The sequence below is a fragment of the Caloenas nicobarica genome, chromosome 3 (genome assembly GCF_036013445.1).
Source record: "Caloenas nicobarica isolate bCalNic1 chromosome 3, bCalNic1.hap1, whole genome shotgun sequence".
In the NCBI taxonomy this organism is placed as follows: domain Eukaryota; kingdom Metazoa; phylum Chordata; class Aves; order Columbiformes; family Columbidae; genus Caloenas; species Caloenas nicobarica.
Genome location: NC_088247.1, coordinates 61,192,707 through 61,208,789, shown reverse-complemented (window position 1 = coordinate 61,208,789; position 16,083 = coordinate 61,192,707). Strand labels below are relative to the sequence as shown.

The following is a 16,083-nucleotide window of genomic DNA, read 5'->3' as shown; positions in this document are numbered from 1 at the left end:
CCAAATATGTTCTTATTCTGTAGAACAAGTTCAAAGTGCTGTAGATTTGCTCTTGCTGTTGTCACCACAACTTGCATTGCAAGCATGAGGATAGTGTGTGCTCTGTGTGAAGCTCCTCAGCTTCTTTTAAGACAAGATTTAGGCTAGGTGAATACCATGGCCATTCCTCTTGAGGAGAATACAATCTTGTATAGTCCTTTTTTGTGTGTATAGACTCATAAGGACAATGTCAATGAGACAGCCAGTAAGGAATAAAATTTGAAGTAGCTGAAACTGTAGCTAAATGCAAAATATGTTCTTGCATCACTTGCTTTTCTGCTTATGCATTTTGAAATGCTTGTATGTCACTGTAGCAGATCCACAAGCAAATCTAAGGTTTCAAGTCAGTGAAAATTCATGTATTTAAGAGTAAATTAGTGAGCTTATTAATAACTATAACTGTAAAACAGGTCTCTCACAAGCTCGTGGTGGTGTTTTGGTTTGGTGTTTTTTGATCTAGTAAGATACTATAACTTTGCTGGAATGGATAAATAGGGTCTATGCTTGTTGTGTGAGGGGAAAGGAAATGGGAGGAGGATGTATAAATAACGGACCTCTAAAAATAACCACAAAGCATGTGTGGAAAACAGTAAAATATTTTTGCTTCCATGGATTCTTGCTGTGTAAACAGGAGATAAGCACTTAAAGTACCTAAAAGTATAATTATGTTCCTATTAGATCACATTATTTAGAAAGTAAACTCGTACACTTGTTTTTTCTAGGTTCAAGAAGGCATTTGAGTCGGAGCCAACTTTACAGTCAGGAATTAATTATGCAGTACTCCTCCTGGCAGCTGGACATTGCTTCGATACTTCTTTTGAGCTGCGGAAAGTTGGTAATTATAGCTTGCAAATTCACAGGGAAATCACATTCTAGTGAAAGTGCGACACCACCCACTATCACAGTAAAATCTGATGGTTGTATATGAATGCTTTGATAGCAAGCATGTGAATATTTAAGATGGTCTCCCCTCCCACCACTGATCCCACCTGATTGCAGGTGAGTGCTGTCATGAAGACCTGGTTCCAGTTTCAAGGTCTTAACTGGTTACCAGAGCTTAGTGAAAACCAACATCCCTTCTTTGCAATGGCATCATTTGTGTGAAACAGGAACACCTGAAGGCAGAATCCAGTTCCAGCTAGCATTCCTTAAAACAAATAAACCAACCCCCCTGTAGAACTGTAGGAAATATGGACAAAGTCCATCCTAACAGTGAGGAAGATGCACTTGACTTGAGCTTGGGGTGAGCTGAGAGAAGAATGTTTCAGCTGCTTTCTTTGACATTTTCTGAATGTTGTATTCATAGAATCACTGAATCACACAATGGTTTGGGTTGGAAGGGACCTTTAAAGATTGTCTAGGCCAACCTCCCTGCTGTGAGCAGGGACATCTTCAACTAGATCAGGTTGCTCAACCTGGACTTGAACACTTCCAATTATGGGGCATTCACAACTTCTCTGGGCAACCCAGTCCAATATCTCACCACCCTCCCTGTAAAATCTGTCTTTTTAAGAAGGAAGAACTGAAGTGTCCATTTTGTTTGTGATTTTGCGGGATTTGAGGAGAGCATTAAGCCAAGATTAATCACTAATACTTTCAAGGAATGTATGGGAGAAAGGACTGGATTTTGTAATATGTACTAACATATCCTTTGCAACTGGCATTCTTCTCCATAAATTCATATATTTCTTGACTCATTGTACAGTATTTTCATCCTTCTGTCTCCTGAGGAGGTTATCAAGTGAGAAAGAAACCAGGTTCTTCACTTCACAGCATGTATCTGTAACCAGCCACTGCTCTAGTTTAGAAGTTAGGTGTGCACTGTGTGTCTGGAAGTAATTTTCTAGATACAGAAGTTTTTTTGAGTGTGAAGCTCAGAGTGAGATGGTTACTTTCACGTAGATAAAGGAAATGAAATTGAAATTCTCTGGTGTGAATGAAGGTGTTCGTTTGGATGCGATAGGCTGCTTAGAGTTGTCCCAACTACTGTGTTTGCCCTTCTGTGAGTGGGTGAGATTTTGCTTTTTGGGTTGGATAGAATATTCTCCTCTCCTACACTGAAATTCAAATTCTTGTGCCACTGTAGGAGGTAAAAATGTCTTGCTTTCTACTTAGCTGGCCTAATTTTAAATTTAAGTTTAGCAAACCTGGGCTATGTTTATTGTGTAGTTTAATTTGAATCCCTGTGCTTTAAAGAAACTCCTAAATTGCACACCGGCTACGGCCAACTGGATTTGGACAAATTAATTGTACTGCTGAAATCTGGGCGTCATTTGTAGGGATCAGGTGTCTGGTATCTTCTCTTGAGTCAGTCTAATGTTGGTTTTCCCTATTGTTTGTATGGAGAAGGTTAAAGAAATTAAGGTTCCTTATTATTTAAGGCTCCATCCATGGCCGATGAATGATTTAGTGGAGAAATATCCAGCAGCTATTTGGTGGAAAGTTTCTTTTGTGAGCTATTGGTGTGCCTCCCTCTTATGTAAACATTTACCTGGTGTCTGCTGAAAACCTTTGATATAGCAGCCCCTCTTGTTATTTGTTAGTGTTTATCTTCCTTATTTTGTTATGGGAAATATTGTGAAAATATTGCCTCGGACTGACTTAGGTACTTTGGAACAAGTTTTCAAATAGATATATAATATAGACTCTGTGTGTCATTGGTTTCTCATTGACAATACTGTGGTCACTGCAAATACAATGAGGTTTGTCAGCTGGCTGGAGTTGTGCTAGGTTCTGAGGATAGCTTAGCATTTTCTTTGCCTTGTGCTAATGTTAATGTTTTAAACAAAACTAAGTAAAACCAGAGAGACTGTGTGGGAAAATGTTTTGATTTTTCTTCTGTCTTACATGTGTATCATTCTTTGGATGTCACCTGTTGTTTAGATCTGTGTATATAAGACCATTTGGTAGCAGTAGTTAGATTTGCCTGGCAGTGCTTTTAGCATTATCTGTAGCACATAGAAATTAGAGGAAGTCGGGCTTCTGGTGGAAGATGAGGAGAGAGACCAGAGCCAGCTGGTTAAGTTCAGTCCAGGTTATATGGAAATAATATTGATAGGTTGGGAAAGGCTAAGGAAGGATATGGTCCCTAACAGCACTTCAGAGGGTGAATGAGGCTGTAATTAAAAGATGCATATCTGATTACATTGGCAATAATGTAATAACTCAAGTAAAACTAATAATAAATTCAGTGTCTGAGAGAATTTTTATCAACCTGCATCAGATCAGAAAATTTGCCTTGCAAAATTTCCTACCTCTACTTGTCAGACAATAGCTCACAACTAAATGCTCATATGAAGCATTGATGAAATTCCTTCTATTTTTCTGAATAGTATTGTTTTCTTAACTCTACAAAATTGGAGAACTTTGAGACCAAAACAAAAATGCAGTGCTTTGCATTGACAGTAGTGATCTCTGCAGGCTGTGCAACTTTGACACACAGACCATCCTATAATATGAATTGTTCTATCAATATTTGAGCTAGGAAAACAGTTCATTTATAAAGCCTTCATGGTAATATTTAACTGGTAATATCTACTTACTGTATCTTATTTTTGTCACAAGCTGTGGATATATTCTTTGCATTATAAAAACAGTGGCTTTTCTGGCATTAATGATTCCTCTATTTTGGCTTATTTATTTTTAAGGCAAAATATTTTTGATAAAATGTGCTGGAATTCACCTGCTCCTTTTTTTTTTTCTCCTCTGTGAATACCAAATTTATCAGGGAAGGAGAGAATGTCTTGTGTTTACCTGGATTTTCTTATACTCTCAAAAAACTTTTAAAGATGGTGAAATTAAAATAAACTGGAGAAGAGAAATTACTTAAGGAGATCACAAACTCAGAGTGAAATTCATGAAGGTATTCACTTTGCATGTTTGCGCAGAAAGGTGTTTTTTCCTTCCCTCGCCCCCTGAAAAAGACCAAAACCTACTGGAAAGCAAAATAAGACAAAAATATCCACCTCTATAAATTAGAGTTACAGTCTTTTGAACCTGTGGCTAATGTCTCCACACTACAACTGCATTTTTCCAACTTGCCTTTCAAGGATAAATAAGTTGTAGATGAGCTTTGTAGAGGAAGGTCAGCAAACTAGAATGAGTTTTAGCACTAAGTACCTCATCTTTCTTAGGAAAAAGATTGGTGAGAGACTGTTACTGTTGCTCTAGGATCCAGGGAGAGATTAATTTTTTCTGTTTACTGTGTTATGTGGGTAGTGTGTAGGTTTTGGTTTCTAGAACCCAACTGAAGTTGAACAGACTTAACATAAATTTCCTCTTCCTATCCTACATGGACAAGTGTAGGTGTACATCCTCAAGTGGTCTCTTGGCAATGTACGTGTATCTAGCACCCTGGCTTAAAGCCCTGCAGAGCTGAGATTTTAGGTTGGTGCAAAAGTAATTGCAGTTTTGGACTGTGGATTTTAAATCATTATAACTAGGCTCAAACACATCTTTATTAATCAAAATAGGAACCATTACAACCAACACAGTTTTGCCAATGAGAAATAAGTTTGGTTATTCTTGTTAGCTTAAAAATCCATGCTTTGGGATTCAACGAACTCTTGGAAAGCATTTTCTGCATCCTGCTGGTTGTGGAAGCATTTTCCCTACAAAAAGTTGTCAAGATACTTGTGAAGAAGTGGCAGTCGGTTAGCAAGAGGTCAGGTGAACATGGCGGATGAGGCAAAACTTCACTGCCCAATTCATTCCACTTTTGAAGTGGGGGTTGTGCAACATGCGGTCAGGCATTGTGGTGGTGAAGAATTAGGCCCTTTCTCTCTTGATGGATGCTGGCTGCAGGTGTTGCGGTTTTTGGTGCATCTCATTGATTTGCTGAGCATCCTTCTCAGATGTCATGGTTTCACCAGGATTCAGAAAGCTGTAGTGGATCAGACCGGCGGCAGACCGCCAAACAGTGACCATGACCTTTGTTTGGTGCAAGTTTGGCTCTGGGATTTGCTTTGGAGGTTCTTCTCAGTCCAGCTGCTGAGCTGGTCATCACTGGTTGTCGTGTAAAATCCACTTTTTGTTGCACGTCACAATCCGATCAAGAAATGGTTCATTGTTGTTGCATAGAAGAAAAGACGGCACTTCAAAAAGCCAATTGTTTTAGTTTCCGATCAGCTCATCAGGCACCCACTTATCAAGCTTTTTCACCTTTCCAATTTGCTTCAAATGCTGAACGACCGTAGAATGGTCAACATGGAGTTCTTTGGCAACTTCTGGTGTAGTTTTAAGAGGATCAGCTTTGATTGCTCTCCATTGGTCGTTGTCAGCTGTGGATGGCTGGCCACTGTGTTACTCACCTTCAAGGCTCTCGTCTCCTTCGCAAAACTTCTGGAACCACCACTGCACTTTACATTCATTAGTAGTTCCTGGGCCAAATGTGTGGTGGTTGTTGTGAGCTGTCTCTGCTGCTTTATGACCCATTTTGAACTTGAATAAGAAAATTGCTCAAATTGGCTTGTTGTCTGGCATCATTTCCATGGTCTAAAATAAATATACACAGCAAGTAATAAGTCAGCAGCAAAAAAAAAAAAGGGAGAAAAGTGCATTAAAATGATGTATAACATAACCACATTTATTTATTATAAGAATGTATCCAATATCAAACAGCAAATTTCAAAAATGCAAAAACTGCAATTACTTTTGCAGCCACCTAATACATAGAGTTGGTCACTGCACTATGTTGTGGAATTATGGAAGTGATGTACATTACATCATGTCTCGGGTAGATCTGAGATATTTTGTAAAATCTATTGCATTTTTTTTCTCTTCAGGAATAACTGAAGAAACTTCTTTCACAAGAAGTGAACAAATAATGTTTTTATATGATTTAAGTGTTATTTTGTTCTGTATGTTACTCAAGCATGACAATTTCCTGTTAGCAAGAGAGCACAAAGTGTGCAATATAGATGTGAGGCTATAGACCACTTGGATACAATTTATCATTTTAAAAACAATTGTCTGTTGATAACATAGTGTGAACAACATGAGGAAACAAGATTAGCTACATTTCAGTCTATAGAATTAATGTAAAGAGATCCATTTTAATAAGACTTATTGCTGCTTCCAGCATGAAGTTTAGTCTGCTAGCTGCATAAGGAAAGTTAAGGAAAAAATGAAGATCAACAGTTGCATTGAAATTCTTATGAATACTCAGCCTTAGCATCAAGGACAACTGAAGGCGATGTGGGAGGGAAACTGTCATAGTGGAGTAATGTAGGGAAAAGTGAATAAAAGGCTCTGGTGGTGAAGAGGCTTGTCTTGTAAGCTGCAGATTGTCTTATTTGAGGGGGATAGTGTAGCCTATCTCATGTTATTTCATATTAGCTGCTACATATTCATAGCCAAAAATCATCCTGAAGGCCACAGGGAAACTCGTAGCTCTTGAAAAACTTAGCAAGTCAAAATAAAACCTGAGGATCTCCATAATCTTGAGTTGCTGAGGGACTTATGAATATTAATAGATGTCTTTCATTGGGGTAGGACTTGCGGCAATTAAAAGAACATCACTGCTGGAAGAAGCCCAGTGGATCATCTGTTCCTTCTGCATGGGACCTTGTCTATAAAGGTAAGTTTGGGGCTTGGGGCTTGTAAGTCAAACAAACAAAGCAGAAAAAAACATAATAGGTGCCTCATTCAGCATCTGTTAAGTTTTTGCAGCTATGTTGTGTAGCCTAAGGCCCCAATTTACCTTTACAGATGAGGTCCATGCAAGAATATAGGTAGTATGACTGTGGCCTTGTCCTGACAGTGATGTCTTAAAGTTCCTTTCTTGAGAAAGCCTTTAGGAAGAGGGGGAGGGGAAAAAAAATCTGCTACTGCTTAGGGTGTTTGGAAGGCATATCACATTAACTGGTAAGTATGATTTCTGTCTTACTTCATTGAAATGGAGAGGCTACAGTAATTCAAGCAATAAATAGATTTCAAGTCAGGGAAATTGTTACTTTAAAACTGCATTGATACATTCCTGTGACCTATTATTCTTTTTACTACAGGAGTAAAGATCAGCAGCCTGCTTGGTAAAAAGGGGAGCCTGGAGAAACTGCAGAGCTATTGGGAAGTGGGATCTTTCTTGGGGGCCAGTATGTTGGCTAATGACCACATAAGAGTGATCCAGGCTTCAGAAAAGCTGTTTAAGCTAAAGGCACCAGCATGGTAAGATGATAAATGAGATCACATACATTACTATATATTAAAACATTGGACCCCTTCAGCTTTCACTTTCAGCATTGTATTTAGCTGAAAGGAGATTGGTTTTGTGTGTGTTTTTTCTGTTTGTTTGTGTTTTGTTTGTTTTTTGTTTAACAGATTTTGCTGTCTGTATTGTTTCACTGAACTTTTACCCAGACAAGGGACTCTTTTTCCCCTTTTGCCCTTATTCAGGAATTCATTTGATGTGGGTCTTTAATTTGATATCTGAGCAGGGCAGATTCACCAATAGCTCCAGGCTCTTCTGAGGGCAAGGTGGAAAGGAGGGGTTGTTTGTGGGCGCTGTACTTCAGTGGTGACATTGCTGAAGAGAAGTGGTAGTGGCATTAGCCTGGAGAAAAGGAGGCTGAGGGGAGACCTTATTGCTCTCTACAGCTATCTGAAAGGAGGTTGTAGCATGGAGGGTGTTGGTCTGGTCTCCCAAGTAGCAAGTGATAGGACAAGAGGAAATGGCCTCAAGTTACGCCAGGGGAGGTTTAGATTGGATATTATAATAGGAAAAAATTATTCACGAAAAGGATTGTCAGGCATTGGAACAAACTGCCCAGGGAAGTGGTGGAGTCACCATCCCTGGTGGTGCTTAAAAGATGCATAGATGAAGTTCTAAGGGGCATGGTTTAGAGGTGGTCTTGGCAGTGTTAGGTTAATGATTGGACTCTGTGATCTTAAACGTCTTTACCAACCAAAATGATTCTATGTGGGTATAGCCATAACTGTCTGAAGGTTTTTGGGAATGCAGACAGCTTGGCTAGAGAGGCATGGATGTAACTTGGAATACTATGGTAGTTATTGCACATACCAGCTGTTTTAGGAACTTGAACATGAGTGGGCTGAGTGGTGCAAGTTGACTTTCATTATGGTTGAGAAGAATGTAGATTAAAGTCCAATTACAAGAAAGGTTGTAAGTATAGCATTAAAGGCAGCCCTGTAGACACAACACCTGTCATGCAAAGGCCAGGAGATGTGGACTGTGACAGTGAGCTCCCAGCACCTGTTCTGCTTTGGATATAGCCAGCAAGTAAGGACCAGTCACCTACTTATCAAGGGCTGGGATCCTGTTAGCTGGGGAGAACCGAGGCTTTTTTCTGACTGAAAAAGTTGTCACTCTGCCAACTGAAAGAGTGCATATGTCACAGTCTAGCCTTTATAAAAGGACAACAATACACAGAAAGTGTCTCCAAAAGCTGATCAGAGGAGAATGTATGTATATGTGCTAGTATATGGAAATGCTCAACTTCTATATTGACATAAGATAGGAAACTGTCAAAATTAAGAAATCCAGTTTTCTTACCAAACATTTTATAAATGCTGTTTACAGCATATTTATCTACAAAGTTTTCCATTTTTACTATGTGCATGTTTTACTGAGAAGCTGGATAGCATTCTCTGGAAGTCTCATTGTAGAGTTTTCTGGAGTTTATGAATGCCTGGTTCTCAGGATTTTATGTACCGGCGCATTTGGGGTTTAAGTCTGTGGACTTTGAAAATAGAGCACACTCATTTGTGCTTCAGGAAGGACTTCTCCAGTGAGCAAGTTCTTCCCAGTCTGTTACCTGCTGTTCAGCAGAGCCCACTTGATGCCAAAGGAAGTAAATACAGTACCTTAAGCCAGATATCCCCATGGCCTAAGAAGGATGTTTGGAAAATGCACAGCTATGGAACTGTTCCTAAAAGGCTCTGAGAGTTTACATTATACCTTCTTGTCATAAGCCTGGAAACAAAGTTTCCAGGAATAGTCTAATTACAATAAAGTGATAGCTGTGATAAATCCTCTTTAAGAATGTATTATATATCTCGTTGCTGTAGTTTTCATAAAATTTGCATGAGATTATCTTTACGACTTTTTTTTTTTAAAAAAATGCCAACAGAAAGCACTGTTACGAGAAGCCCCGTAAATCAGCACCAGAAAGCAGAACAGCAGAGAGAGGGATGAGCTGCATTTAGGGGAGACATTCAGCACCGCTGCTGTCCTTTCCCTGGCAATGCCAACAGGCTGCTTAGCGTAGCTGTTATCGTATTTGTAGGGTAATCAATTGCAAAAGTGTCACGTTTTAGAAATCTCTGTTAAGCAATTGCCAATGCAGATACAACACAGAAGGCAGAACGGTGTAGAAAGTTAAACTAGTGGACTTTTCACCTGGGTTTTTATTTGAGGTTGGTCACTACTGAAACAAGGTTGACGTGAGCTCAGTTTCGTCCATAGGTAGAGGATTGAGCTATTTCATGAAGCTTTCATGGTTTAGGATAGGAGACAGTATATGGGAGCAGGAATATATGCAGGAAGGAGTGTCCCAGAACTCATTTGTATTTCAGATTACTAATATAGCAGTTCTAAATGGGGAATTGCCATTATTAAAAGCAGCCCTAGAGAACCAAAATTTTACCTGCTGCCGTGCTGTTGCAATGGTGAATGCTTTCATTGTGATTAAAGATAGAGACATTACTATTTACAAACTGTGTGAAATTTACTCTGTGTGTGCTTGGATGATCACAGGTACCTGAAGTCTATTGTAGAGACTATTTTGATATATCAGCATTTTAAGAAGCTGACTCTAGAACAACATACGGCCAAACAGGAACTTGTGGACTTCTGGATGGACTTCCTTGTTGAAGCCACAAAGACAGATGTGTCTGTAGTTCGATTCCCAGTAAGTGATTGTTTTGTTGGTGGTGTTTCGTTTAATAAATGGTGGCATCAAGGAAATAAACACAAAACATTGCTTGTTTTTAGGTTGCCAGACAATAAACTGCTTGTCCAGAAAGGAGTTTATTGGGCCTGCATATTAGATTGGTTTTAACTGATTGCATATGGCTACAGTGGGATTGCACAGTGTATTCCATATGAAAGTAATGACGAAAGAAGTCAAGATAGAGCTCTGCTATTTAGTGTTTGCTACTGATAGGTATCCTTCTAAAGCAAACATTTGCAGTGTATTCCAGGTGGCATTGTATTAACTACATTGTGTTTTGAAGAAAAGATATTGAATTTAGGCTCTTTCTAGCTCAGCGGACTTCATATATTCTGCTGCCAACTAAGCCTGCACTCTGTTAGAGGTTAAAAATCAGCCTAAGCAGTCAAAAATCTGTTGTTCCAGCTACTAGACAATGTATTTCAACAACGTTGCACTATAAGTATGTACATACTTTTCTGATTTCTTCGACAAATACTGTGCTGAATTTTTTCATGAGATATTCTGGTGTTGTATGATGTCCTGAAAGTATACTGTAAAAAGATCTTTGTTCCCTGTATATATTAGCTATATGTATATACGGGAAGTAATGTCTGGGGTATTCCTTTTAGCTGGCCACTAGCAAATACAGCGTGCTGCTTTTTTTTTTTTTTCTTCTCCCTCCTTAAATAGCAGTTGTCATTGCCTCCCAGATCCATGAAGTGCATACTGGTTGTTTGGGCCAGTTCTTTTGGCTTGCATGTGTAGATGGGATAATAAACCATAAGGAAGATTCTAGTGTTGAACAGCAACAGCTTGAGGCAATAAAGTGAAAGCAACATGAGCCTCTCTAGGGTGTCTGGTTCCCCTTCTCCAAGGAGAATAGGTGTAAAGTTCTGCAGGAAAGCAAAAAATATTTTGAATGCTCTGGGTCTTTTTTTTTTTTGTAAAAGACAAGGCCGTATTCTTTTTAGTTTTGTTTTGGGGCTTTTTTTGGTTTTTTTAAATTTTTTTTTTCTGATTAAGTGGTGCAATTAGATACTTTAAATGTGCTCTAAGTTCTAAAATTTTCCAAGTCAAATGGTTTGGATTTTTATTAATATTAAGAGACTAATTGAAACTGATCATTGTGATAACATGAGCCAAAAGTGACTGCACAGTTTGACTGTGTTGTACAGGAAACTACTATGTTGTTGCAGAGAGACATGCATGACCTCTTATACTACAAAACTTCTGTTTGTGCATATTCAGAAGGAAAATCACACCCTGGAACAAGTCCACAAAGTGGAACACAGTAACTTTCTTTACCCTCCCTTCTCTCAGATTCTTGCAAATAATTTATCCTAAAAGAAATTTCTTGCAGATTTCCTGGTTTTGAATTGTTCTTGGAGCTTGAACTTAAGGACTTCACTGTCCATCGGCACTCGCTTGGCTGTCAGTTGCTCTCTTATGTGGTAGCATCAGTGTCGTCAACCTCTTTTTGGCCATTAGAGGACGAAATGACACAGTGTGTGGGGTAACTTGCCATAGGCTAAAGACCCCAATTTATGAAGTGGTCTAAACCAGATTTTAGACATCATTAGACATTTAGACAGATTTAGACATAAGTGTCTGGAGATGCCAAGTGACACATTTGAAATCCCACTGGTCATAATCTACAGGGTTAAATGACTAGGTACTTTTCAGAACTTGGCTTTGCACTTTTTCCAGGGTATCCGTGTGTTCATTGACTCTGTAGGAGGCGACATGGCTTAGATTTGACTCTAAGCCTGTGACTCTTTCCAAGACTGTCTGCTTAGATGTTTATGTATTTTTTTTTTATAGATGTACACCAAGTTGCCCCAGTCAGTCATCATTTCCTACTGCAATTTTTTGAACTCCAAAAATTTTCAAGTGAGAAATTCTGTATCTTGGATATTTTGGAGATGGTGTGTGATTGGAATTTCTATTAGGACAGGGAAGTGCAGAAAAAAGGAGGATTATCAGCTTGTTAACCATCTATAACTTAGTCCCATTTTATAAACATTAGCAAATCTCTGAGGGTCAGAAATCTTCCTATCGATGCTGCAGTGGAAGAGAGTAGCTTTTTATTGAATTAATAACAATACTTGACATTCTGAAGAATGAGAATACCTTCAACACAGACAATATAGATTTGGTGTTTTAGACATCAGATGTTAACCACTGAAAACGTAAAATAAATAACTATGAGAAGCCACATTTTTTCAAATAGCCAGACTTTGACTTTTTTCTTTAAAGCATTTCTTTTAAAGCATTTCTGGAAGCTTTAAAATCTGGAAGTTGTTCTGGCAGAACATTTTTAAAACATCAGGGTGGCTGGCTTCATTTACTAAGTGCTTATGTTAGACTAAATCTTGCTGCATTGCATCTTGCCTCTTTTACATGATGTTTCTTTGTTTTGTTTCACTTATTCCAGGAAATCTTCTATAATCTTTAGCTGTCAGCCTCTTGCAGTGGCGCTTGTTCCTTTTGAGCAAATAATTTGATCTGGTTGCTACAGTTCACAGTGGTCTAAATCAAAAGCAGTTCTGTCTAGCTCTAGGTTTTTCTGATTTACTCAAATGCACTTCTACCAAAATATGATAGAGCTATACCATGAATCATGTTCACGTGGGAGATGGACATTCTTGAATGGCATTGCAAGAGGATTAATTGTGACAGAAAGATTTCAAAATCTGATAGTTGTCAGAGAAATAATTTGGAAAATTCTGAGTGACACACAATAGCCTTACATAAAAAGCTAAATGAAAATTTGCTTTGTTTTTTTATCTTAAGTTTCCTTAAACTATGCTAAACTAGCCCAGTACCTACAATTTTACCTTGCATTCTGTTTACCCTTGGTTTTTTTTCTGCTATAGTATGAGTATAGAAATAGTTTAACACATTTAATACTTTTTAAAGTTCTACATATTTTGTACTAACTCTTTTTTTTTCTTTTTTTTAAACAAGGTTTTAATATTAGAACCAACAAAAATCTATCAGCCCTCGTATCTCTCCATCAACAGTGAAGCTGAGGAGAAGACTGTATCTATCTGGCATGTGCTGCCTGATGACAAGGTATACCATGATGTTGTCTGTAGTAACTTTTTCCACAATTTAAAAGTATGCATGATACAGAAGGCATATAACATGTAAACAGGTGCATCTAATGATAGATTCTTCAAAGGAGAAAAGTGTTCTAGTAATGCACAGGAAGATGCTGTGGACATATGTTGCCATGTTTTCTTTTTTTTTTTAAATAACTTGCATCTTCTTTCAGGTTGTTTTAAACCAGTGTAGAACATACAGAAGTCTGTTGCTTAAGACTTTATAAGTAATTTACCATGTACTGTCATCATACAAATAATGTGGCATGAAGTTACTTATACAAACAGAACTATCTTCTTCCTGTACTTGCAGTATTGCTTGTCAGCTGTGGTAAATACTCCTTTAATATTAAAGTGATAGAGATTGGTGTCTTTAAAATAAGAGCAGAATCAATGAAAAGCCAAAGCAGCGTTTGGCAGAATAGGTAGATGCTCAGGAGGTCTAGAGACTGGAAAAGCTGGGAGGTCCATATGTCAAGATGTGAGATAGCCAGACCTCTTTGGAAAGGAGCTTAGAAAATCTGGACATGCAAGGGGAGAGCAAAACCTGGAATGCTTATTGCATTCTGGGATGCTTGGGAAGCAAAATGTTGATAAGAGGACAGGGAGGACATTGCAGAACCTTGGAGAAGGATGGGAGCATGGAAATGTGGGGGAAGTATATGAAGAGTGAATGGAGGCTGAGTCAGCTGGAGGCACAATGCTGGAGATGATGTAATTTGTAAGAACTAGCACTGTTCATTCCTCCCTGGCAGCATTTTGTTTGCCTGCAGTATAGGACAGTGAAGACCTATTTTTCAGGTAATCCAGCCTTCAGCCTTCATACTTGTAGTCTGTTAAAGGAGCAACATTTTTGCGTGCAGAATAAGTGTGGCCATACTGCTTAGGATTTTTCTTGTGCGTTCATGAGAAAATGTAAATGGGCAGTGGCTAAAATAGCATATTTAGAGTACAAGCTGAAATGTTTGCCTAGACTAATGAATTTCTGTTTATTTCTGGTTTATTCTGACTGATGTTTTTCCAAGTAGGCTCAGCATCAGAGAATAATATAAAAAATAAATGTACGCAATTCTTGAACAAAACCAACATTTGTCACACAGTAAATAATGATTTGTCAGTACTAAAAAGTAAACCTTGCTGTTGTAAAATATCTGTTCTGAAAGTATTTCTATATTCAGAACTTAGTCTATTTAGAAGCTATTTGTACATGCTTTTTTTTGTAGGCATTTTTGTGTGTGGATGTAGTTCACCTCCCAAATGATACTTTTCCCTTCTGTTAAGTGGCTTATCCATAGTATAAGAACGAACATAGGACTAGAAGGAATTTTCTGGACTACTGAGTCCTGTTCACCTTTGTCGCAGACATTCTTGCAATATAATCCTTCACATAAAGTGATCAGGCTCTGTCTGAATACTAGTCAGTATTAAACACTGACTATGTTTGCCTTTGATAAGAGATTTTATGAAGGAAATTGATGTATTATCTATCAGTGCACAGCAAAGAGGAAGAGTCTTGCTTTGATCCTTACTAGTCTGAAAACAGGCATTTTAGGGGCTGATTAACAAGCAAAGATCATGTATCCTGACTGCAAGGACAGGTTAGACAGCTGGGTTTGGAAACTGCTTCAACTATCCAGTTTCAGGCTACCTGCCATAGGTCTGTCAAGGGTTTACCAGCTCACACTTCAGATTTCAGTTCATTTTGGCTCATAAATTAATGGTTCTACTTGTTTTCCAAAATTCAATCAGTGCTCTAAGAATAAGAATTGTGAGTTATGAAGTGTATGAACTTTGTTTCATGCACAAAGAATATGAATTTCCATTTAAAGTCCTAACTGGAACTCAGTGAAGCCTGCAACAAGCAGATTTGTAATAAATAGGCAAATGACAGTCAATACCAGGATAAAGAATTTGGCTTCTTCCTTTTCTGTGGCTTTTTTAGCAGCACATCTTGGTATTATTGAAGGCATAAATATTAAGTTTAACATAAACAAATGCCTATAGAAATCAGATAGCATTATATTTTGTAGAATGCATGTTACTTTTGCCTTGCAGTTCCTTAATTTTAGCAGCCCCTGTCGTGTGGGGTTACAGGAATGCAAGAGTGTTGTTTGCAAGTTTGAAATAGAACAGCCTGTCTCTGTTTCATGTTGGCTTCTGAACCCGTTTTGAGTTTTCTTTTGAGTGGTTGGTGGTTTTTTTGCCTAACCAAAGAACAGATGCTGAATTTGGATAGCATGCCTGATATGTTTACTCCAATGTATTCAAAACTTGGCAAGATCGTGAGGGACATAACTGTTATATTATTTCATTGTCAGAGAACATCATGTGGTACATAAAAGATGTATGAATCTGTGAGAGATTAGTTGCGTATAGGTGCCAGGTAAAACCCAGATTACTTGGGCTTCTTGTTATGCTTCTTGAGTATTTCTGCCTGTCAGGACGTATATTTTAACTTATTTATATTTTAGATTATTCCCAATGGTGGGAATTGGACAAGTACCAATAGCTAAGCTCTGAAGAAAGTTTTCAAGCATGGAAAATTGGAAAGTGGCAGAATTTGTATACGGAGGGAGGAGTAAAAGACAGTGCAGATACACCTTCCTTATTAGCAGAGGCATTGAGTTGGGGATATTTCTCCATGCAAGAGAGCCAGGCAACTCAAACAGTTTCACAAACACTTTGTACTAGCGTTAGTTGCTACCTCCAAGATGCAATCCCACCTTGTCTTAATATCAGACTGTTCTTCTGTCTGTGTTCCCCAGTGGGGAAACCCTTCTCCCCATTTAACATCGAAGAGATACTGGAATTACCGCTTTGTTCTTCACAATTATAATAGTGTGAAGCTTGTGCTTCAAGAGAGATGTTTACTTGTGTTTTTGGTATGTTGTGTTAGGCATTTTGTATTAGCATCACAATCTTTACTGTGATTTGAACAGGAAGGAAAGAATTACAGAGGAGGAGAAAATTGATGTAAGAAGCCTTAAAGCAAGCTGTTTTAGCTGGGAGAATAATTTCCTCTGTTATTTGCTGCACATTGTGCAACTATT

The 16,083-nt window shown here is 38.3% G+C and overlaps 1 protein-coding gene across 1 annotated transcript in view; it reads left to right on the top strand.

Annotated features, from left to right (window-relative positions):
- MAP3K5 (mitogen-activated protein kinase kinase kinase 5) overlaps positions 1 to 16,083 on the top strand; it is a 105,529-nt gene that overhangs the window by 54,174 nt on the left and 35,272 nt on the right. The window contains 4 exon segments of the mRNA XM_065631237.1: positions 762 to 874; positions 7,044 to 7,203; positions 9,752 to 9,905; positions 12,897 to 13,004. Coding sequence (XP_065487309.1) covers positions 762 to 874; positions 7,044 to 7,203; positions 9,752 to 9,905; positions 12,897 to 13,004 — 535 coding nt within the window.